This window comes from Hemiscyllium ocellatum, chromosome 23 (genome assembly GCF_020745735.1).
Source record: "Hemiscyllium ocellatum isolate sHemOce1 chromosome 23, sHemOce1.pat.X.cur, whole genome shotgun sequence".
In the NCBI taxonomy this organism is placed as follows: Eukaryota; Metazoa; Chordata; class Chondrichthyes; order Orectolobiformes; family Hemiscylliidae; genus Hemiscyllium; species Hemiscyllium ocellatum.
In genome coordinates this window covers 38,700,454-38,725,305 of record NC_083423.1, presented here as the reverse complement: position 1 = coordinate 38,725,305, position 24,852 = coordinate 38,700,454, and the positions used below count along the sequence as shown (strand labels likewise).

Genomic DNA, 24,852 nt, shown 5'->3' with positions numbered 1-24,852 from the left:
TAGATTTAGGTAGTTCAACATTTATTCCTGTTGTTGGATGCACAAAGTCTACTAGTACTTCAAATCATAATTTGACTAATCCTTGGCTATTTCACCATGAATAAAGGACAATGTTTTCTAATATCCTGTTTGCTCATTAAATGTCATCTGCTCTAGCTTTTCTTAATTGCACAATCATATTCACAGTTCAGAGGGCAATAAAACTGGAAGAGTTTACAGAAACGGAATGGCAAGGCTGTGGAAGACTTTGAAACAGAAGAATTTTGAAATCAAAACGTTGCTTAATTGGGACCTGTGTAGGTCACTGAGCTCAGGACTTGATATGAATAAAGATGTGCACTGTAGAGTTTTGGATAACCTTAAGTTAATGAAGAACTTTAGAGGTCAGGAGTTTGAATTCTCAAGTCTGGAGCTAAGAAATAAATAGGTGAATGTTTCAACAGCAGATGGGTTGAGCAGGGCAGAGATGGATGGTATTATTGAAGTAGAATATGCAACTTTAGTGATGGAATGCTACATGAACTTTGAATGTGATTTGGTTAGTTCTGAATCAGGGTCTTAACTGAGAAAAGAAAACTATTGAGAGTATGAGGGGCAAGTTGGTTAAGGTGAATTGGGAAACTATGTGAAAAATTGGCAATATTACAAGGTTACAACACTACAACAGATAGTCATTCTTTTTACACAAACAACAAAGGGAAAAGTGAATTAACCATGGTTAACAAAAGAAGTTAAAGATTGCATTAGACCAAATGAAGTGGCTTATAAAAATGCCACAAGTAATGGTAAGTCTGAGGATTAGGACCAAGCAATGGGAGACCAAGAAAATGATGAAGAAAGGAAAAAGAGAATAATGAATATAAAGGCACTCAGGAAAACCTTACATTGAAAAGAAAACAGAAAAGGGCTGGGGACAGTTACTGGGAAATGGCTGGGAAATTTAAACCTCGTGGAAGAAGACACTTGTGAATGGTTTGTGTCAGGTGAATTAAAGACTTATTTAACTAAAAAGTAAAAAGGTTTCCTAAATCTCCAGGACCCGATGATCTTCAGCCAAGAAAGTTGAAGGAAGTAGCAATTGAGATAATGGTGACTGTCTTTTGGAATTCGAAAGAATCTGAAAAGGTTCCTGCTGACTGGGAAAAAAAAAATCTATTATATAGGATATAATTATTGAACATTTAGAAAAGAATTACAAAACAGACTGGAGTCAACATGATTTGTGAAAGGAAAAATATATTTGAAAAACTTGTTGAAGTATTTTTAGAATGTTATTTGTAGCATAAGCAAAGTACAACTATTGGATGTGGTTTATTTGAATTTTCACGCTTTTGATAATGTTCCATTCAGGAGGCTGCTAAATAAAACTTAAGGTGCATGGAATAGGGGCAATATACTATGTGGATTGAGAAATGGTTTATAGACAGAAAACAGAGTAGAAATAAGTGAATCATTATCAGGATGGCAGGCTGTTTCTAGGAAAGTAATGTAAAAGTAGTGGTAGGCCCACAACTGTTCACAGTTTGGATGTGGGAGACAATTGTATTAGTTCCAAATTTGCAGGTGACATCAAACTGGATGGGAATGCAAGTTGTGAGGTATATATAAGGAGATTTCATGAGACCGTGGATAAGCTAAAGTGAGTGGGCTAGAAAATGACAGATGGAATATAATATAAAGGAGATGTGAAGTTATTTACTTCAGTAGAAAAAAACAAAAACACAAGAATATCCTTAAATTATGAGAGGTTAGGAAGTATGGGCATCCCAAGGGATCTAGAGTCCTTGTCCATGAGTCACCAAAAGCTTGCACGCAGGTACCGCAGGCAAGTGGGAATGCAAATGATATGTTGGAATTCATGTTTGAGGAGATTTGCATACCAAAGATGTCTCACTATAGTTGTAGCTGGATAAAGCCATGATGAGCTGACAAACTGAGTATTGTGGACATGTTTACTCTCCTTATGTAAGGAAGAAATGTACGTATCATAGACAGCGTACAATGGAGGTTCACCAGACTATTCGCTGGGATGATGCGATTGTCTTATGAGGAGAAGCTAAGAGCTTGGGTCTGTATTCTTGACCATTTTGAAGATTGAGAGGTGATTTCATTGAAACTTAAACTTCTTATAGGGCTTAGCAGAGTCAATGTGGATAGGATGTGTCCCCTATGTGATTGGTGACATTAGAACCGGGGACATAACTCAAGATAAGGGACAGGCCATTTAACACTGAGATAAGGAGGAATTTCTTCACTCAGAGGGTAGTGAATTTCTTTACCCGAGAGGGAAGCTCAAACAATTGAGCAAGTTCAGGAAAGAAATTGATAGGTTTCTGGAGAATAGTAGTATTAAGAGATGTGGGCATTGTACAAAAAGACGGCATTTAGAAGATGAACACCCACTATCTGGAACTGAGTTCTGACGCGATGGGCTGAGTGGCCTATTCTTATTCTAATGGTGGTGAATTTGCATTTTTTATTTGTTCATGGGATGTGGGCATTGCTGGCCAGACAGCATTTATTGCTTATCCATAATTGTTCTGGACAGGTGGTGATGAGATGTCTTCTTGAGTAGCTGCAGTCCCTCTGGTATGGGAACACTGTTCATAAGAAAGGGTAATGCAGAATTTTTACATAGTGACAGCGAAGGACAACATAGTTATAGCTGGGCCTTTGTGCATCTTAGAGTGGAACGTTCAGGTAGTCTTGTCCACATTCATCTGCTGCCTTTTGCTCTTCCAGGTGTTTGAAGTTGTTGGTTTGAAAGGTGTTTGTGAAGCAATCTTGTTTCGTTACTGCGGTAAATCTTGCAAATGGTACACATGCTGGCACTGGGTCTCAGTGGTGAAGGGAGTGAATGTTAAAGGTAGTGGATGTTGTGTCAATCAAGGGGGATACTTTGTCCTTTATTGTGTCAAGCTTCTTGAGTGTTTTTAGAGCAACATCCATCCAGACAATTCGATAGTAGTCCATCATGATCCTGATCTGTGCTTTGTAGGTAATGGTCAGACTTTGGAAGACAAAAGGTCAGTCAACAGCTACAAAGTTCCCAGTCTGTGTCCTATTTTTGGAGCCACAGAAAGTCTATGGCAATTCGAGTTCAGCTTCTGGTCAATGTAAGCCACCCCCAACCACCACCGCCACCACACCCCCACACCCCTCCCCCCACCCCTCCAGGATATTGATAGCAGGAGATTCAGTGACGATGATGCCATTGAATACCAAAGAATGATGTTTAGATTTCCTCTTGTTCAGATGGTTATTGTCTGGCTATTGTACCACTTATGTGGTATAAATGTTGCTTAGCACACTCCAAGCCTGCCTGTTGTCCAGATCTTGCTGCATATGGACATGGACTGCTGCTATGTTCTTATGTCGTTGGAAGCTCATTTTTGGACCAAATATGATACTACAAATTGTAAACAGACTGGGTTAGCTAGAGACAATCAGCTGGAAAATGACGTGTTGGTGGCTGTGGAAGAGAGGTTGTGGTGAGGATAAAGGCATTGCTTTTGTTTTCTTGATGTTTCTTTGGAGGAAACCGCTGCTTATCTAGTACTGGCTGCCAAGCAAGTACATCTGTGCAGTGACAAAAAAACTAACCTGTTTGATTGTATTCTGAAACACTTGCTCAAGAACTGTACCTTTAACCACCAAAGGTCCTAAATACCGTAAATCTTTGACACTCATTGCTTCTCATCCTTTATGATGTTTCTTAAATTCTAATTGTTTGACCAAGCCTTTCATCATGTGCAGTCATGTTCCTGTGAAGCATTTTCCAAACTTTTTAGTATGTTAAAGGGACCAGCTAAATACAAGCTGTTCATTCCAATTATGTCAGCTCTTGATAACTGATCATGAAATGTACAATTTCTGGGTAGGTTATACACGATATATTCAAGGATTCTATGGACTGCTATTGCTGAAAGAACAAAGGTGAGGCTTTATAGGGGGATGGGAAGTTTGGCTGGGGCTTAAATGGTGATTGTGAAGGAGGACAAGGGAAAAGAAAGAGCATGGCGGGTAAAGAGATGGAGTAGGGGTGAGATGGGACTGTAGGCTGGTGCTCGTGTCGTGCCTTGAAGTAGTGAACTTATTTTCAAATTAGTTTTCACAGATACTACATTCTGTTCCTGTAATTGTGCTTGCTTTGCTGGATCATGCCATGTAAGGGCAGGGATCTCAGTTGTTTCATTATCTGATAGGAACTGGAGAGGAAAGATGAGAGAGAATTTTTGATTTTTAAATTACTGTTTCATAGCCTGTATGATGAAGCACCTACAGAACTAGTTTGTTTGTGTGTGCATACCTACATGCAGATAGTGCGTGTAAAGAAGATGTTACTCATCCTGATGCCATATTGGCTAATTGAAGGTCTGCTGAGATATTAGTTGAACCTTTCACCATCAGTAAGAAGCGTTATCAAAAATTGGAGAAGTGGGAAAAGGAGAAATTGTTACATGATTGAAGAAGAAACTTCCATAGGGAGGCAATAGCCTAGTGGTATTGTGGCAAAACTATTACTCCAAAGATCCCAGTAATGTTCTGATTTGATTTGATTTATTATTATCACATGTACCTAGGTACAGCAAAAAGTTTTGTTTTACTTGCAGTAAAGGCAGATCACGTAACACAAGTGCACAGGGTAATACAACAGAGTGAAGAATACAATGTTATGGCTGCAGGGAAAGTGCACAGAGAGTGAGATCAACATTACATTTAAATTTTGTAATGTCTGTTCAGAAGTCTAACAACAGTGGGGAAGACGCTATTCTTGAATCTATTTGTGCATGTATACAAACTTTTATATCTTCTGTCCAATGGAAGAGGGTGGAAGAGAGTATAGCCAGGTTGGGAGGGGTCTTTGGTTATGTTGGTTGCTTCCCCGAGGCATCAGGAAGTATAGATGGAGTCAGTGGATGGAAGGCTGATTTGTGTGATGGACTGTGCTATGTTCATGACTCTTTGTAGTTTCTTGTGGTTTTGGGAAGAGTAGTTACCACACCACACTGTGAAGCACCCAGATAGAATGCTTTCTATGGTTCATCCACACCCCGGGGACCTGGTTTAAAATCCCATAATGTCAAGCAGATAGTGAAATTTGAATTCAATTTTTTGAAAAAAATGTCTTGAATAAAGAGTATAATGATAGAACATAGAACAGTACAGCACAGAACAGGCCCTTCAGCCCACGATGTTGTGTCGACCATTGATCCTCATGTAAGGTAAACCTAATGTACGAACCCTTGAATTTCTGTGACCATTTGCATGTCCAGCAGTCTCTTAAATATCCCCACAACTACTGCTGGGAATGCATTCCATGCTCTCACAACTCTCTGCATAAAGAACGCACCTCTGATATCCCCTCTATAGTTTTAAGCTGTTTGGCGGAAAGTATGACCCTCATGTTAACAATTTCTGCCCTGGGAAAAAGTCTCTGGCTATCAACTCTATCTATGCCTCTCATTATCTTGTACACCTCAATTAGGTCCCCCTCTTCCTTTTTTCCAATGAAAAAAGTCCAAGCTCAGTCAACCTCTTTTGGTAAGATAAGCCCTCCATTCTAGGCAGCATCCTGGTAAACCTCCTCTGAACCCTCTCCAAAGCATCCACATCTTTCCTATAATAGGGCGACCAGAACTGGACACAGTATTCCAAGTGCAGTCTAACCAAAGTTTTATAGAGCTGCAACAAGATCTCACGGCTCCTCAATCCCCCCGTTAATGAAAGCCAAAACACCTTATGCTTTCTTAACAGCCCTGTCCACTTGGGTGGCAAGTTTAAGGGATCTATGTACCTGCACACCAAGATCCTGCTGTTCCTCCACACTGCCAAGAATCCTGTCTTTAATCCTGTACTCAACTTTCATGTTCGACCTTCCAAAATGCATCACTTCACATTTATCCAGGTTGAACTCCCATCTGCCACCTCTCAGCCCATCTCTGCATCCTGTCAATGTCCCGCTGCAGCCTACAAAGCCCTCTATACTGTCAACGGCATCTCCAACCTTTGTGTCGTCTGCAAACTTACTAACCCATCCTTCAATCTCCTCATCCAAGTCATTCATAAAAATTACAAAGAGTAGAGGCCCAAGAACAGAGCCCTGTGGAACACCACTCACCACTGACTTCCAGGCAGAATACTTTCCTTCCACTACCACTCGCTGTCTTCTGTCGACCAGCCAATTCCGTATCCAGACAGCTAAATTTCCCTGTATCCCATTCCTCCTGATCTTCTGAACGAGCCTACCATGGGGAACCTTATCAAATGCCTTGCTGAAGTCCATATACACCACATCCACTGCTCGACCCTTATCAACTTGTCTAGTAGCATCCTCAAAGAACTCAATAAGATTTGTGAGGCATGACCTGCCCCTCACAAAGCTGTGTTGACTGCATTTAATCAAGCCATGCTCTTCCAGATGGTCATAAATCCTATCCCTCAGAATCCTTTCTAACACTTTGCAGATGACAGATGTGAGACTTACTGGTCTGTAATTGCTGAGGATTTCCCTATTTCCTTTCTTGAAGAGAGGAATTACATTTGCCTCCCTCTGTCAAGGGATCCATTACTTCTTCATGAAAAGACTCGATTCCTCTGTGGAATTTTACCTGATTATATTACATTGTATAAGATTAAGCTTAACAACAATGATGCTAGTAACTCGTTAAGTGTCATGGGATCCGTCTACTTCTTCATGAAAAGACTCGATTCTTCTGTGGAATTTTACCTGATTATATTATATTGTATAAGATTAAGCGTAACAGCAATGATGCTATTAACTCGTTAAGTGTCATGGGATTCGTCTACTTCTTCATGAAAAGACTCAATTCTTCTGTGGAATTTTACCTGATTATATTAGATTGTAGCAACAATGATACTATTAACTCTTTATTGTATTTTAGCCTAGCAACAATTAAGTATAACTATGACTACGTAGCAGCTGCTCTTTACCAGCTACTTATCAGCTACTTATTGTTTTCTCAGCTAATTAAGTGTTTAACGCGACCTTTAAACAATGCTGACCGAGGCACAGTTTGAGATTCCAGTTCTTTAAACAAATGATGTAATTGCTTAACTTAGACTGTAAGGGATAAAAGCAGAGCTAAAACAGACAGAACTCACTCTTGTCTTGAAACACAGACAATGAGTCACCCAACCATCCTCTGAACCACCAGGCTTGCAGAAAAGACACATTTGTGCAAAATACAGACCGATCGGATGAAACATACGGACGGCTAAGAGCTTGCTGAAATACGCCTGCCTAAAAGATTCTCGGTTGAGGCACTGCATTCTAGCCTGAAGAAGATACAATCTGAACCAACTAGCTGAAACACGCTAGTCTAAGAAGATCCCATTTGGGACACTCAGGTATTAAGCTCTGCTTTTATCCTAGGTATCTTTTAAGAACATTCAAAAAGGCTGTAACGATTGTGATTAACTGAAAAACATCTGATTGTGAGTATTCAACTTATTATATTGATAAATTTCTATTATATTTTACACCACACACTTCGTATTCGCCGAACCCTTATTTGATAAGATATGTTTACCTTTGTGTTGGTATGTTAAGTCTAGAACTTAGCTGAGAAGGCATTAGGATTGACTTGAAGTGAATCCCTCTCACTCCTAGGTGAAAGGATAAACTGAAGGGACCTAGAGACCTGCGATAAACCCAGCCGAGTTTGTAGCTATCAGGACCATACAGTCAATAGGGACCACTGGTAAACGTGACAGGTAACGGCCTCAGGTATAAGCCCGAGGTACTGTAGTTTAATCCGGTAGTAACCCATACCTATTGAGGATATCCACCTGAATAACATAACACCTCCAGTCCTCAGGTACGACTCCGGTGGAGAGCGAGGATGCAAAGATCTTGGCAAGCGGCGAAGCAATCACATTTCCCGCTTCCCAAAGGAGCTGAGGACAAATCTGGTCTAGCCCTGGGGACTTGTCAATCTTAGCGTTTGTCAAAATTTTCAGCACATCAGCTTCCTCAATCTCTGTCCGTTCCAGCATGCACACCTGCTCCTCAATGGTTTCATTCACTACAAGGTCCTTTTCCTTAGTAAAGACAGAAGCAAAAAAACTCATTCATGATGATCAAGAAATGATTGTTGGGAAAACCCATCTGATTCACGAAATTTCTTTAGGGACTGAAACTGCCATCCTTACCTCGTCTGACTTATATGTGGTTCCAAACCCACAGCAATGTGATTTACTCTTAACAACCTTCTGGGTAACGAGGGATGGGCAATCAATGCTAGTCTAGTCAGCAATACCCACATCCTGTGAGTGAACATGAAAAGGGGGAAATGAATTGGACAGAGCTGCACTGGACTGAGTGGCTCCTGCATTGGTGAGAGCAGTTTGTTTTTCAGATGTACTCGGATAACGGGTACAAATTTGATATTTACAAAAGCCAAGTATTTTCAGACGCATCGTAATCCAACCGTTTTGAAAGATTTAAAATTCCTGATTTTATATCAAATGTCTTGATTCATGAGGCGGTGGAGTTGGCATTATTGTTGCAGTTGTACAGTAGCAGATTTTTGTTGTTTACTGCTAAAACATTGCCGGCGGCTGCGCTATCTGACTGGTCAGCACTGCGGGAGCCTGCAGCAGGCGGACAGTGTAACATTGCCGCTTTAAGCAGAAATTTTGTCCTTTCTGAGCTGTCATTCTTTAGCTTGACCGACGTAAATTCCAGGCCTTGGTGGTTTCCATGGTTTCTGGCATCACGTGTAGCTGGGAGTCGGTGAGTCTTGTGAAAGATGCTGCGAATTAGCATTTTGCCATTGAAAACTGGTGAGGGATAGCCGGAGGGAGGGAGTAGGGGAATAGATAATGACACTTTAATTCAGTCAGGCGGTATCCCCCAAGCAATACAGCAGGGTCAACTCAGTTCCTCATGTGCACTCACCATTTGAGACTGTTCAGCAAAAAGTTACTGTTGCTGTCTACCGCTATCCAGACTTTCCTTTGAATTTTTTGCTGTAGTAGCTAACTCCCTGTGCATCGCAGCATAGGAATGAGCATTAAAATCCCGGCTGGGTTGACGGACCTGCTGCAGAGCTTCACAGTGGAGGTGTTGAGGAAGCAGCCGGCCGATCTGGTTGAGTTCGCCGTGCAGTACTTCAGTAAGCTGCAGGCGAGCCAGGAGCTGCCGTTCGCCCATGAGAAGAGCGGCGGCGGCGGTGGCGCTTTTCGAGCCGCTAAGGCGGTGAACTTCGCCGATGAGCCGATGCAGACAGACTCCGAGGACGACGAGGACGAGGAGTTTGAAGGTGCGGTTGTGTAGATTTTCATCGTAAACTTTTTTTTTGTTTGTTTCTTTTCGTCAGTGTTTTCGAACTTATTCCTTGCAGTGTTTTTTTTGATTTGTTCTGAACTGTGCGAGGGGGCTTTGGGGGCGGAAGGGGATTTTTCACCCCCCCCCCCGGCAATGCGGATAATGGGAAGCACAATAGTCACTCTTTCTTTATCCCTCAGCTGTTAGGTCTAAAACGCTGAGGCCAGCTTTTGGACACAAGGTCCCTCCCATTCCTAACCCCCCTCTAACATAAATGATGGTCCGAATTACTGTTTTCTGTATAGCATATGTTCAGTGGAGTTAGGAGTGGGCGGAGTTTGGGGCTGACATTGATCAGCCGGGCCGAATGGCCCGTGGCTGTTTAAATTCCACGTCATTTGCTTGATCTAAGGGCAGCCTCAGTAATTTGGGGCCCAGGGTACCATAGGACAATTTTAATCTTCATTTACAAGATTAAAATTTTGGCCTGGCATACTTGTTTTTAATTTCAGGGGTAACAACACATTGTGTTGAACCTGAAAAGTGATGGTTCGGGCTCTCTTGCTGTTTGAACATTTTTGAAGATGTTTTCAGTGTTGGGTAAGTTGGGGACAGTGTTAAGTGTACAACTTATTGAAAATAGACTGTGCTTGGAATGGTGAAGTTGCCAGATTGCTCTGGTGGGTAATGGTTTTTGATATATTTGCTTTTTTTTAAAAAATTGAATCCCTAATTTGGGAAGTGTGAGGGACAAGCTGTGAAAGAAGGCTAATAAACTATTTATTGAAATGCTGTAACTATAAAATGAAAAGTTCACTTCATGCAGAGATCAATGCGCATCTCTTCATTGAACAGAATTATTAGTGTTTTGATTTAACATAAACCATTACTGTATATATCATTTGATACCTCAAAGTCTTTGGTACCATTACTTTATTGCTTTTTTTTTCCCTGCTGCTCTGCCCATAATTCAGCTCCCAAGTTCCGAGGAGAATCCAAGTTATATCACTCCATCTTCCTGTCACTGTTATATAGAAACAGCTACTCTGCAGAATAGCTATCAGCTGGCATTGCGTGTTTACATAATGTGTATCATGCAATGATTCGGGAGGGGTAATAAACTTCTACATAGTGTCATCTTTTAGTGTGCCCAACGTTTCTTATTTATGGATTGGAGAAATTGCAGAGGCAACAAAATCTTTAGTAATGAATTTAAATATTAAATGTCTTGAATTTAACAGATCCAGAAGTTCAGGAAGTATGCTCACTAATAAGTTAAGCTTTATGCACAGGAAATTTTATCAGTAATCATGGGAACTCTTGATAAGTAATTTGAAGTTAGAAGTTTAGCAAGAAGTGACAAACTATTTTAACCTTGAACAATTTTATATGCAGTAAATGTTCCAATTAGTTTTGTGTAATTGGAAGCAAACAATATGACAAAATAGATCAGCTAAAACTCCTATAGTGTTGTATGAGAGAAGTTGAAACCAAGTGCTGTTTTTAAATGGTAGGGAATCAATACTCTGTTTCATTCAAAGGAATGAATAAAGGTACAATTTGTAACCTTTCCATTGCACATTCCCTTTTTATTCTAACCATTCTTAAATTTTTTCTCACTTGTCTTCTGCCAGTGTTAAAGTTCCTGTGTCTCTGGAGGATGTAATGACATGTTTACATTTATGTAGCATGTTTGCATATTCCATTTGGTCAGAGGAATTTATTTTGCAAAGTTGACTCAAAATGAGTGCTGAAATAATGTTTATTTAATACATGCAATGCAGAAGCATTCAAAGGCACTTCATAGGATCATATTGGCAGGTGGAACTGAGATGGAGGAGCTAGAAGCAAGATGATCAAAGGTTTTACAAAGAGGTCAATTTTAAGCAGGATAATGAAGCGAAGGTGGTATCGGGGCATTATCAGTTGCTAATTATATCATATGTTGGATCAGTGGAGCATTGGATGCACATTGCTGGTCTAATTTTAATGCTGTTTTTGGATATGTGGCTGAGCCTGATTAAAAATGACAAGACAGATGTCCTCGAAGTTCACTGATCAGATCAGCCATTTCCACATATTACACTGCTGTAATTCCAAATGTTATTTTGCCATCTGCTTATTTTTAGCACAAATTTTTGGACTTTTCATTCAAGCTGTGCTCATTTTGGTTCCAGGATATAATGTCAACCTGTTATTCTGCCACTAGGAAATCCTGACTTGTCTGCCGCCTTGTTTTTTTTATTTTGGAATGAAAACAAACGTAAATGTGAACCATATTAAAAGAAAATCAATCACTGTAATGAATATTGTCTCATTCTTGTCATAATTTTCTAATTTAATTTTACTTCTGTTCTTCAGCCTGTCTTTCCCAGTATTTTCAAAACTCTGGAATTAATCTCCTTAATTTCCTGTAAATTTTTTTTGTTGAATTATCTTTTTGTTATTTTTCCAAAATTGATCTATAGCCTTCTGATTATTGCCTGATTTCTATTTTCTTTAAATTTTTGGTGAGTTAGTTGATATGAGCCATTGTCAATGGAGTTTCAGCACTGTCTGAATGGAACAAAATTAAAAATCACAACACCAGGTTATAGTCAAATAGATTTATTTGGAAGCACTAGTTTTCGGAGCACTGCTACTTCATCAGAGGGTTGGAATGCAACAACTGACTAATCCAGAGCAGAATGTTGTTCACTCATTATGAAGGCTACTGTGGGAGTTCCTCTGTATATGAATTAGGGGCATACGGTGGCATAATGGTTATGTTAATCCAGAGTTCAAGACGAAAGCAATGGATAAATCAGCAGTTGATGAAATTTACATCCAATAAATAAAGCTGGAATATAAAACTCATCTAAGTACTGTAGTGATCATTGTAACCAGCATTTCAAACACTATCTAATTTGCTAATGCCTTTAGGGAATGAAATCTGCCATCCTTTTCGAGTTTGTCCCATGTGTGACTCCAGGTTGAAAGCAAAGTGGTTGACTTTTTAACCACCCTCTAAAGTGGTCTAGCAAGCAACTGTGTTCAAGGCCATTGGATATGGATAACAAATCTAGCCTAGCCAGGAAGACCTGCATCCCATGTAGAAAGAATACATCTTGTTTAAAAGTACTGAAGTTGTGACACGAATGCAGCATTGGACTGATTGTGGCATCAAGGACCTCTGGAAAAACTGGAGTCAGTGGAATTGGAGAGGGGGAGCCCTCTACTGGTTGGAGTCATGCCTAGCACAAAGGAAAGTGGTCACGCTTGTCAGCGGTCAATCATTTCAGTCCCAGCATATTGTTACAGGAGTTCGTCACTATACTCAGCTAGGCCCAAGTATCTTCTGCTCCATCAATGAACTTCCTTCCATGAGATCAGAAGTGGGAATAATGGTCCACCAACATTCAGTACTAAATGTGAGTAGACTACAGAGCTTTGATTTGTTCCATTGATTTTGCTACTACTTCTGCTGTTTGGCATAGTCCAGTGTTGTAACTTCACCAGGTTGGGGCCTCCTCTTGGAGTTTGCTTGGCACTGCTCCTTGCATGCACTCCTAAACTCTTTCTTCATATTAAGCTGACACTTGCTACATTTCTGTGGAGACTGGACCATTCTAACACTAGATTCAGTGAACTGTTTTAAGTTTCCCATTGTATCCAATCATGCACAACATTAACAACTACCCCGAAAGAATGTAAGTGAAAGTAAAGTCCTTTTGTTTAAATAGGCAAACAGCAATTTGCTTACATACAATATATAGAAAAAAGTGTATTCCAGTATTTGATAGCCAATGACCTGCTTTTGAAGTGTAACTAATTTTTTTAATACAAGAAAATGTACCAATTTATGTAGCAATATATTGCAAATAGAGCAATATAAATCACCAATGAAACTTTGAACTGATGTTAATAGTGGGCTCAATTTTAATTGGAACATTTGAGAACTTCTCATTGAATAGTACCTGCATGATTTTCATGACATCCATAAGATCGCCTGTATTTTTGATTGAATATTCTGCTTTCTGACATGTAACAATTTATTAAGATTAGTCAATGTTGTTAACTATTCAGAAAATTGATCCTTTTCTGGAATGAGTTGGGTGGAAAGGAAGGGAACAAAGTCATAGGTGCTTTAGAGTTGTACAGCAGGGAAACAGACCCTTTGGTCCAACTTGTCCATGCTGACCAAATGTCCTAAATTAATCTAGCCCCATTTGCCAACATTTGTCCTATATCCCTCTAAACCCTTTTTGTATTTATGTACCTATCCAGATGCCTTTTTTAGATGTTGTAATTGTACCAGCCTCCACCACTTCCTCTGGCAGCTCAATCCATAGACAATGGGTGCAGGAGTCGGCCATTCTGCCCTTCGAGCCTATACCACCATTCATTATGATCATGGCTAATCATCCTTAATCAGTATCCTGTTCCTGCCTTATCTCCATAACCCTTGATTCCACAATCCATGAGAGCTCTATCCAACTCTTTCTTAAATGAATCTAGAGTCTGGGCCTTCACTGCCTTCTGGGGCAGAGCATTTCACACAGCCACCACTCTCTGGGTGAAAAAGTTTCTCCTCATCTCTGTCCTAAATGGTCTACCCTGTATTTTTAAGCTGTGTCCTCTGGTTCGGCTCTCACCCATCAGCGGAAACATGTTTCCTGCCTCCAGAGTGTAGATTCCACACACCCCAGCCTCTGCATGAAAAAGTTGCTCTTAAGTCCCTTTTTAAATCTTTTCCCTCTCACCCTAAACCTATGCCCTCTAGTGTTGGACTCCCCTACCCTGGGAAAACCCCTTGCCTATTTACCCTATCCATGCCCTCTTTAACGTCATCCCTCAGCCTGTGACGTTCCAGGAAATATAGCCCCAGCCTATTCAGCCTCTTTCTGTAGCTCAACCCTGGCAACATCCTTGTATATTGTTTCTGAACCCTTTCACAGTTTAACATCTTTCCTATGGCAGGGAGACCAGAATTGATTGCAGTATTCCAAAAGTGGCCAGACTAATGTTCTGTACAGCTGCAACAAGACATCTCTGTTTCTGTACTCAATGCATGTGACAATTAGGCCCCTGAAGAGTTGCCTCACTGTCAGGCAGAGTTGATTCTGGAAATAATAGAGGCCTGTAGGAACGGCACTACATTTGATTCGCAGCTGATTTTAATCTTCATAATAACCAGATTAAATCTAATTAAGGGTAACATGGACAATGAATTAGTGTACATCAAGGGTTGTTTCTATATGCAATAGATGGCTGAAACAACATGCGAATGGGCTAATTTATATCTAGTCCTGGGTACTGAAGTAGATTTTATTAAGAGATCTTGTCGTTGAGGATCCTTTACCGTGTGGAGATCACAATTTGGAAGAAGTAAAAATTCAATTTGAGGAAGGGCACCTTGCGTCTTATCTTTTGTGTCCTTTTATCTTTTAAACAAGCACATGGCAGAGGAAGAAGCTGTCTAAAATGGGCTGGGAAAAATATTAAGGGGTAATTGAGTGGATGAGTATTGGTTGACATTTAAGCACATATATTTCAGAAAGATTAACAAATCTTCCTCCAGTCAAAACGGAGGACTTGATGAGAAGGATGAATTGCCTGTGGTAATGGAGACGTTCAAGGTGAATATCCAATCAAAAAGGAGTTGTACGAAGCATCGAAAACTAGTGGGAACCCAGACAGGTCATGAATTTATAGGGACGTGTGGAAGGTCTTGAAAAGCTAAGAGGAAGAAAATTGATTGTGGCAGTTAATTAGAAAGAAATATGAAAAAAACCCAGCAAGTGTGTCTGTGGGCATATAAAAGGAATGAGAATAGCTGATGTAAATGTCAGACCCTTGGAGGATGTGACTGAGAAGTTAATGATAGGGATAGGGCAGATAAATTTAAAGCAATATTTTGCATCTGTCCTCAGGCGGATGCTATAAACACCCCCAAGACAACAGATAAGAGGGAAAGTCTTGTAACAGTCTCTATCGTGAGATATATTTGAAAAACCAATGGGACTAAAGGCAGACAAGTTGACAGGACCTGATGGCCTGTATCCAAACCTTTTTGAGGAAGTAGCTGCGTAAATATTGGCGTCATTGAACAAAATATTCTAGAAATCAACATTCTAACATTTTTACTTTTGTTGAGAGCTTAGCTGCAATGCATTAGAAACATTATTTGTGATTGCGATTACATTTCTGCATTTTCTTTTTGTGCATTGGCAGCACATGTATCAATTTACTGTTAGTTGGATCTAACTATACAATACATAAAGCTGAACAAAATAAACTTAACCAGAATATATCCTTTTATAAACAGTTTGCACCTGATCACTAGAGCCTCAGCATGCCAAGGGCAAATGGCATGCATTACACTGACGCTTATTCTGACCTACATTTGATATGCCAGCGCGAATTATACTTTGTATGACAAATAGATACTGTGTCAGTCAGTTAATGTCAAAATGTTTACAAATGTTCAACTCCATTTAAACTTGTGTTATGCATAGAAGCACCTGTAATATTGTCTTGCAAGGAAAGGAAATATATTACTCCATCCAGTAATAAGGTCTTTGTTCATAGAACAATATTTAATGACTTGCAGTGCTGGTAGTTGCTTCAAGGATTTCTGTTATTGATTGTGTGAAGATTTTTGTGTGTAGGAAAGAGAAAGATGTCTTTGCAATTCCTGGGTCCCTGTAGGGTGTACAGAACTTGTAGATATTTCTCCAATCAGTCTGTTCTGCTGTATTATTAGACACCACTGGGGCAGCAGGAACTTAAACCCAGATCTTCTACCCTAAGAGAGGGCCACGACCACTGTACTTACCGCATGAGCCTCCATTATCATACTTGTAGATATTTTCTGGTCAGCCTGTCGAGAGATATTATTACACATCTCAGAGCAGGCTGAATTTGAACCTCCTGGCCTAGAGATAGGCACCACGAGACCCCTTATTGTACTTGGATGCTGATTGAGTCTCTGCAAGTTTCTACTCATCACATCAGCCAAATTTGGGCAAAATTGGTTGAAGCAATGCAAGATTGTGGAATTTTAAATGCAAGTAATTTCCAAAACCAATTTCACTTGTGTTTTCTGTGAGCTTTTAAACTGGCTTGATTCAACTGAATCAGGCATTACCCAGAAAACTGGCCCTTTCCAGAAGTCAAACGTGCAAAATTTCTGCAAACTGCATTGGTTCAGAGGCTGTTCAAATTATTCATTTTCTAAATATCCATTCTGCTTTGGTCAGGTCGCACTACATTTCATGGATATATAGCCTTCAGAATTATTATTCAATGTAAAATCTGCATAGGGATGTTATTATTTTAGAGACGTATGTCCATGTAAAGCTGCTAAAGTTTTAAAGGAACTCTGGCTAGCAGGTATTTTTTAATCATATTGAAGATTAATTTGCTAATTTACTGTACAGCAATGAAACACTTTAATTGTAGATCATATCCTTTATTAGTGACTTTCTTCATTAAAATTAGCTTACTCTGGGGAGCATTTTACGAAAAAAACCTGTCGATTAAATTCATTTTCAGGTGAATAAATAAAATTTCAGTCTTACTATTCTTTTAAATATATCAAGAAGCACTCTACACTTACTTCTATCCATTATAATGACATGTTGATCCACTTTCCCAGTTGTGCTGGTTAGTGGAATATCATCTTTCTGAATATGAAAGTTGATTTTTTTTTGTTTTATTGAAAATTTAAACGTTCAATGTACCCACCTATTTTGAGTGCAGTTAATTGCTGGCACCCAAAGAAGAAACACTATCCAAGAGTCATTATGCTGAGATAATACTACATTTAATCTTATGTAACATAATGCCTGAGTAAGGGGGCATCCATTTAAGATAGATGAGGAGGAATTTCTTTGAGAGTAATAGATCTGTGGGACTCTTTGTTAGGAGCTACGGAGACTGGCTGTTAAGCCTATTCAAAATTGAGATTGATATATATGATCAGTAAGAGAATCCAAAGATTTTGAGGGAAAAGGCAGGAAAGTGTATTGCAGATTATCCCATCAGCCATGGTCTCGTTGAATGGCAGAATGGACTCCAAGAGCTGAATGGCTTATTTCTTATGTTCCCACCCTAAAGTAGGAGTCGCAAAACAAGGTGTGAATGAGTTGGTGAAGGTGGCCAAAGATAAGAGTGACGAGACACATTAAGGGGGAACAGCTTTGAAAAGTCCATCTAGATTAATGAGGGGGGTACGTGTAAACTTTATTTTTAATGTGACACCAAATTGTTTCTAAATTCCTAATACCTTTTATTTCTAACAGATAATTTCTCCAGTACTTGAATTGCACACCTTTTGTTTTTTGGTGGCCTGGATGCATGGGATGCTGTCACAAAATAACCAAATTTGTTATTTCGTTTCTGTGTAATTCAGTGTCAAATTATTCATGTTTATGATTCACAATTTAATATTAATCAGTGGTGTCTCTGAAGTTGTTGGGGAAATGTCTTTGATGCTTGTATCCAGAGTGAAAATGGTAGCAAGTGACGCTTCGTTAACGTAGATGCTAAGGCTACAAATGTGGCTTGATGAGATCTCATGCTGTTAAATTATATGTTACAACTGTTTGTTTTCATGAACATATGAGTGATAAATTAAATTATTTAGGCTAAGCAGAAGCCGAATGTTTACAGTAGTAATTTAAATACTTGTGCTATGAAAGAAAATGTGTTGGTAATAAATTGCAAATAAAATTTTTCATTTTATTTTCCCTTCAAGTCAGATAATGCTATCAGAGCAGGGTTAATGACCTGACTATCAATGTTCAATACAGTAGTACAAGTAACCAACCCCTACGTCAACTTGGGAAATTGTAGTTTAAACAAGGACATGACTTGGAGTTTGTTTTGCACAGTTTATCCTGTGGATGAGAGCACATGCCACAGTGAAAACTCATTGATGGATTGGGAGGATAGATTAACCACAAGAATGAAGTCAACCAATTTAAGCTGTCCAAGCCATGACAGATAATTGGAAATACTTGTGTGATGAAAACTGAGGTTACAATCTCTCTCCTGTAGAGCATCCATACATTTGTCGTTTAACTCCCTAATTAATCCTAGTTTGCGCCATCCAATTCAGTTATCTGTTTATCATATTTAATCTATTTTAAAGTTGTTTGATTATAAGTGCATTTTGTTCATGTCATTTTTGTACAGCTACAAAAATGTTTTGTGAGATTGGCTGTATTTTGCTCCAGGGAATGGAATTTTGTAAAGATGTCATTATGTTTAAATGGCCCTCGTGTTACTGCCATGACGGTATACTTTGCAAGTTAAGATACTAAATGGACTAAAAGTTTTTATTTTGGTCCATGAGTTTTATTCTCCAATTGACCTTGAGCTGGAAGATGAAGTCTACTCATGGTAGTGATTTTCTGCCATGGGTCGTCTTTTGAGACTGAACAAGCTGATTCTTGATCCACAGATCTTCGGCACATGGGACAGGATTTGCACAAGCTAGTGGTTTCTAGTCTGTATAACCTTTTCTGTGCTCTACCCCCTCATTTTGGCATTTAGACTTGAAGCATAATGCAATTCAATGGACAAATCATTGCTATTTTGAATGGCTGGCAGCAACCTCCTTAAAGGTCATTAATGGCAGTGCTGCTGTCTTTCAAGTAGTGTTTCATAGTATCTTATTTGTCTTTCCAAGAAACTTTGGTTGAAAAAAGAGGAACTAATGGGGGTGATGCTTTTCACCCATCTGGGTGCAATATCCATCGTAGTTGATTTTTGCAGAAATTTGGTCCATCTACTCTTAACAGCTGGTGAGACTCCTTTTTGTTTTGTGTTCTCCCATTTGAACCTGGAGGATACAATGGAGGGTTTTTGCTAATAGTATTAGGGGAATTGTTATGAGTAACAGATACAGTCCAGCTTTCACTTCAGTATGGGAATGTGGTGAGGACTTGTTGATTCGCTGAGCTCTGTTGTCAACCACTTGCTGTAGTTTGTAGAAGGTTGGGCGAGTACAGCCAGTCCAATGAAGTCTCAAGCTTATAGCACTCTGCACGTTAGTTGAGAGAGCAAATTTAGTTTTATGAGAAATGTTGTTTTTGACATGTCTTGACATTTTTATATCTGTGTTGGAAACTGTGCATATACAAGTGGTAAATTATAGCAACCACCAAGAGTTTGAAGATTTCCATAAAAGGATGTTAAACCCAAAGTACGAAAAAGAATAGTTTCCCTTTTGATGTTTCTGTAGTGGGAAACATTATCTGTCACTTGGCCAGCACTAAAATCAGCATTACAGAATTCCCAAGTATATTGTTTTGCTTGGCAGTATATTAAAATCATCTAATAGTAACTGACTCAGGCTGAGATGTTTTAAGGCTTCATGAAATGTAAATTTTTTTTTGGAAGAAGTTTATATCGCAGGCACATGGCCATCCATCTTTCACCTTGTGACCTGAAAGCGGACTGAGTGCCTCAAGCCTACCTGCAGAGCTACAAAAGGCTGAAGCTGAGAATTCCTTCTGGGCTTGGCATTTAAGTTGGCATTTAGACAGCACAGATGCTGACAAGAGTACTTTTCAAGCTAATTCTATTTTGGTTATAACTGAGCCCTGTTAATTGCAAGGCTTCAAATGGATTGGAACTTCAGGGTAAATAAAGCTCTGACATTTCACCCAGTGGCTTTAAAACTTATTTTCGATTTTGTTTTAATTGTTTTTGTCCATTTTAAGGGTGGACTTGATTTCTTTTAAGTTCCTATTCCTCATTCTGTGCTTTAAGGCAGTAAGTAGGATTATATTTAAGAGGGAAATCAGGAGGCCAAAAAGGGGACATGAGATAGCTTTGGCAAATAGGGTTAAGGAGAATCCAAAGGGTTGTTATAAATACATTAAGGACAAAAGGGTAACTCGGGAGAGACCAGGGTCCATCAAAGATCAGCAAGGTGGGCTTTGTGTGGAGCCTCAGATAATGAGGGAGATACTAAATGAGTATTAGTATTTAATGTGGAAAAGGACATGGAAGATATAGAATGTAGGGAAATAAGATGGTGACCTCTTGATAAATGTCCATATTACAGAGGAGGAAGTGCAGGATGTCTTGAAACACATAAAAGTGGATAAATCTCCAGGACCTGACCAGGTGTACCCTAGAACTCTGTGGGAGGCTAGGGAACTAATTGCTGGGCCTCTTGCTGAGATATTTGTATCATCGATAGTCGCAGGTGAGGTGCCGGAAGACTGGAGGTTGGCTAACGTGGTGCCAATGTTTAAGAAGGGTAGTAAAGAGAAGCCAGGGAACTATACACCAGTGAGCTTGAAGTTGGCAGTGGGCAAGTTGCTGGAGGGAATCCTGAGGGACCGGATGTATTTGGAAAGGCAAGGACTGATTGGGGATAGTCAACATGGCTTTGTGCCTGGGAAATCATGTGTCACAAACTTGATTGAACTTTTTGAAGAAGTAACAAAGAAGATTGAGGGCAGAGCCGTAGATGTGATCTATATGGACTTCAGTAAGGCATTTGACAAGGTTCCCTATGGGAGACTGGTTAGCAAGGTTAGATCTCAGGGAGAAGTAGCCATTTGGATACAGAATTGGCTCAAAGGTAGAAGACAGAGGGTGGTGGTGGAGGGTGACCAGTGGAGTGCCACAAGGATCAGTGCTGGGTCCACTACTTTCTTCATTTATATAAATGATTTGGATGTGAGCATAAGAGGTACAGTTAGGAGGTTTGCAGATGACACCAAAATTGGAGGTGTAGTGGACAGCGAAGAGGGTTACCTCAGATTACAGCAGGATCTTGATCAGATGGGTCAGTGGGCTGAGAAGTGGCAGATGGGGTTTAATTCAGATAATTGTGAGATGCTACATTTTGGGAAAGCACATCTTAGCAGGACTTATACACTTAATGTAAGGACCTAGGGAGTGTTGCTGAACAAAGAGACCTTGGAGTGCTGGTTCATAGCTCCTTGAAAATGGAGTTGCAGGTAGATAGGATAGTGAAGAAGGTGTTTGGTAGGCTTTCCTTTTATTGGTACGAGTATTGAGTAGAGGAATTGGGAGGTCATGTTGCGGCTGTACAGGACCTTGGTTAGGCCACTGGTGGAACATTGCGTGCAATTCTGGTCTCCTTCCTATCAGAAGGATGTTGCGAAACTTGAAAGGGTTCAGAAAAGATTTACAAGGATGTTGCCAGGTTCGGAGGATTTGAGCTATAGGGAGAGGCTGAACAGCTGGGGCAGTTTTCCCTGGAGCGTTGGAGGCTGAGGGGTGACCTTCTAGAGGTTTACAAAATTTGAGGGGCATGGATAGGATAAATAGACAAATTATTTTCCCTAGGGTCGGGGAGTCCAGAACTAGAGGGAATAGGTCTCTTTTATATCTTTCCCCTCTCATCCTAAACCTAAAGGGCAACTTTTTCACACACACAATGGTAGGTGTATGGATTGAGCTGCCAGAGGAAATGGTGGAGGATAGTACACTTGCAACTTTTAAAAAGGCATCTGGATGGGTGTATGAATAGGAAAGGTTTGGAGGGATATGGGCTGGGTACTGGCAGGTGGGATTAAATTGGGTTGGGTTATCTGGTCGGCATGAACAGGTTTGACCGAAGGGTCTGCTTCTGTGCTGTACATCTCTATGACCTTTCCCTGTATCAATTACTTTCACTGTTTTCTACCTTCAGGTCATTTTAAGACTCTGCAAAATGTTCTGGGTAACTAATTCTGCCACACAAAATACTTTGTTATTTTAATTTCAAGAGCAAATTCAAATACATTTGTTTTATCTTTTGCTCATTTGGTGACATATAGCCAAAGTCCCTCATCTTTAGCTTTCATATGAGTGCTTTCTAATAGAGTAAGTAACTTTCATATTTGTCACTGTCTAGAAGATCACAACTTTAGTAGGGATTCCCATTAAAATTATGTTAAAGCCAGAATTTATGCTAAGTGATTGAAAGAGCTTATGTACAAGTTCAAATACTGTACTATACAAACATGACACTGTGCATTCACTGCTGAAGCAATTTGCAAAATACATTGCATAACAGAAGAAATACATATCTAAGGAAAAAATACCCAACATGGATTACTGTGTGTTTAGGTTGAGCAAGCTCTATCTAGTGGCAACAATCAGTTGGTGCAGGTATCAGTTAAAATCCTTGGACTGACAGCATCGACCAACCTCTCTCACCAGGTGGCACCCACATTGTCAATAAGAGTTCAGGAGAAGAGTCAGAGGATCAAGTTAAGAACAGAGGGAACGAAGCTAGAGGGTGGCAATCTGTTGTGGTGGGGAAGTGGAGGAGATGGCAAGAGTTGGGGAAGAGGTCATAGAAGAATGTTATCCACAGAAGAGGAATTTTGAGGCAAATGATGTTAAAGTGAAAACAGATGTTAAATAGATATACTATTTGACTTTACCCTAGAAATATTAACTTCACTAAATTGTATGTTACACCATGATGGGTTACTTTATATTTGTTATTTGCCATGATGATATTGAGTTATGGAGTAGGCTGAATGACTTGTGTTCCTATCCACTCTTTGCATGTATACCATGCAGTCAATATTGTTGCTAGTTGGCCTGAGCATCAAATGCATCATAAATCCAGATATTAGGATGTGAGTGTGGTCCTAGTAGTTATAAATTGTTGAGTCATAGGTAGCAAGTTTATGCAGTGGGTATTAGTGGAATTTGTTAATTTCAGGATAATTGGATACAGTTTTTATCACCAAGGTTACCTTTGTGATTGATATTGAGCCAGACTGAAATCTTTAATGGCAAGTCAGCAATACAACCTATTGGTTGCACTTGTTCACAGACTTTCCAGGTGACGTTTCTTCACTGAAGCTTGCTGTAATTGTGAAACCATTTTGGTGTAGTGCCCTTTTTGAAGGGAAACAAGGACCTATGCATGGAATATCCATTGGAATGAAATATCCTTTGAGAAGTGGAGTATGGACCAGGAACTGACTTATAATAATAGAATGACAGAATTATTATAGCACAGAAGGAAAGTATTTAGCTATTGTATCTATGTTGGCCCTCCAAAGGAGCAATTCACCTTCTGTCACTCCTCTGCCTTCTCGCCATAGGCCTGTGTTCCCATTCTCAGAACCAATTCTCTTGTGAATGTTTTTGTTAACCCATGGACTTGACAGGCATTATAAGTCCAACATCAAACAACTTGCCAAGGGTAGAAGTTATTTTTCCTCATACTGCCAGTGCTGCTTTTGCAAATTACCTTAAACTTGTGCCCTCTGGTTCTAGATCCTTCCACTAGTGAGAACATTTTCTCTCAATCTACTCTGTCTAGACCCCTCATGATTTTAATATCACTATCAAATCTCGTCTGAATTTTCTCTCTTCTCCATGCAGCTTTGACTTCTCCTGTTTTTGGAAATGAAGTTCCCTAACCCTAGAAGTACTTCTGCAGTCTCTTGAATACCTTCACATGTTTCCTGAGGTGTGTTGTCCGGAATCAGATGCACTACTCCAGTTGATGTTGAAACAGTGTTATGTACAGGTTTATCAGAAGTGCCTTGCTTTTGTACCGTGTACCCCTATTGATAAAACTCCAGGATATTGTCCACACGATAAAATAGTGTCAACTTATCTTCCACTTTCAATGACATCCACACAAATGCACCCAGACCTCTCTGCTCTTGTTTCCCCTTTGACAATATAAAGAGTACAATTGTAGTGTTCCTCAACTGAGATGAGTCATACAATTATACAGCACAGAAACAGACCTTATATGTCCAACTAGTCCACGCCAACCAAATATCTTAAACTGATGTCCCTTTTACCAGCATTTGGCCCATCTCCCTCTAAATCCTCCCTATGCATGTCTCCTTTGACATGTTGTAATTGAACCCACCTCTAACGTGTCCTCTGACAGTTCATTACAGACACACTCCACCCTCTGTGTGGAAAAAGTTGGTCCTCTGGTCTCTTTTTAAATCTTTCCCCTTGTACTTCACATCTATGCCCTCTAGTTTTGGACTCCCCTACCCTGGGGAACAAAAGACCTTGGCTATTCACCCTATCCACACCACTCATGATTTTATAAACCTCTGAGGTCATTCCTCAGCTTCCGATGCTCCAGGGGATTCGGCCTCCTTTTCTAGCTCAAACCCGCCAATACTGGCAACATTTTATGTAAACCATTTCAAGTTTAACACCTTTCCAATAAAAAGGTGACCAGAATTGAACACTTCACATTTCTGTACATTTGATTTCATCTATAACTTGTCTGCTGAATTCCACCAGTTTATACCCTTTTGAAAAGTTTGATGCAATCGTTTTCAAATTTGATAAAAAATTTCCAGTTTTGAATAATCATTGCAGTTTGAAGTTGTCTGTCAAGGTGCAAGCCCTGACTAAATATTGAGGAAGAGTAATGTCAATCACCTGATGAAGCAGCAGTATTCTGAAAGCTGGTGCTTCCAAATAAACCTGCTGGACTGTAGCCTGGTGTTGTGATTTTTAACTCTATCAAAAAGAGGAGGCAAAATAAGACTGAATTGTGAGAGAGTTATTGAGGAAAAACACTTTTAAAATTGTCAATAATTTTT

At 39.7% G+C, this 24,852-nt stretch overlaps 1 protein-coding gene across 2 annotated transcripts in view; it reads left to right on the top strand.

Annotated features, from left to right (window-relative positions):
• Positions 1–8,640: 8,640 nt before the first annotated feature.
• Positions 8,641–24,852, top strand: part of LOC132826747 (cAMP-dependent protein kinase type II-beta regulatory subunit) — a 122,666-nt gene continuing 106,454 nt past the window's right edge. Inside the window, exons 1-2 of one of the 2 annotated variants that reach the window (XM_060842902.1) lie at positions 8,641–8,758; positions 9,001–9,287. In XM_060842902.1, coding sequence (XP_060698885.1) covers positions 9,032–9,287 — 256 coding nt within the window. In that variant the 5' untranslated portion in view covers positions 8,641–8,758; positions 9,001–9,031. Of the gene's footprint in view, positions 9,288–24,852 lie in introns of both variants that reach the window. The other variant, XM_060842901.1, reaches the window with a different exon arrangement.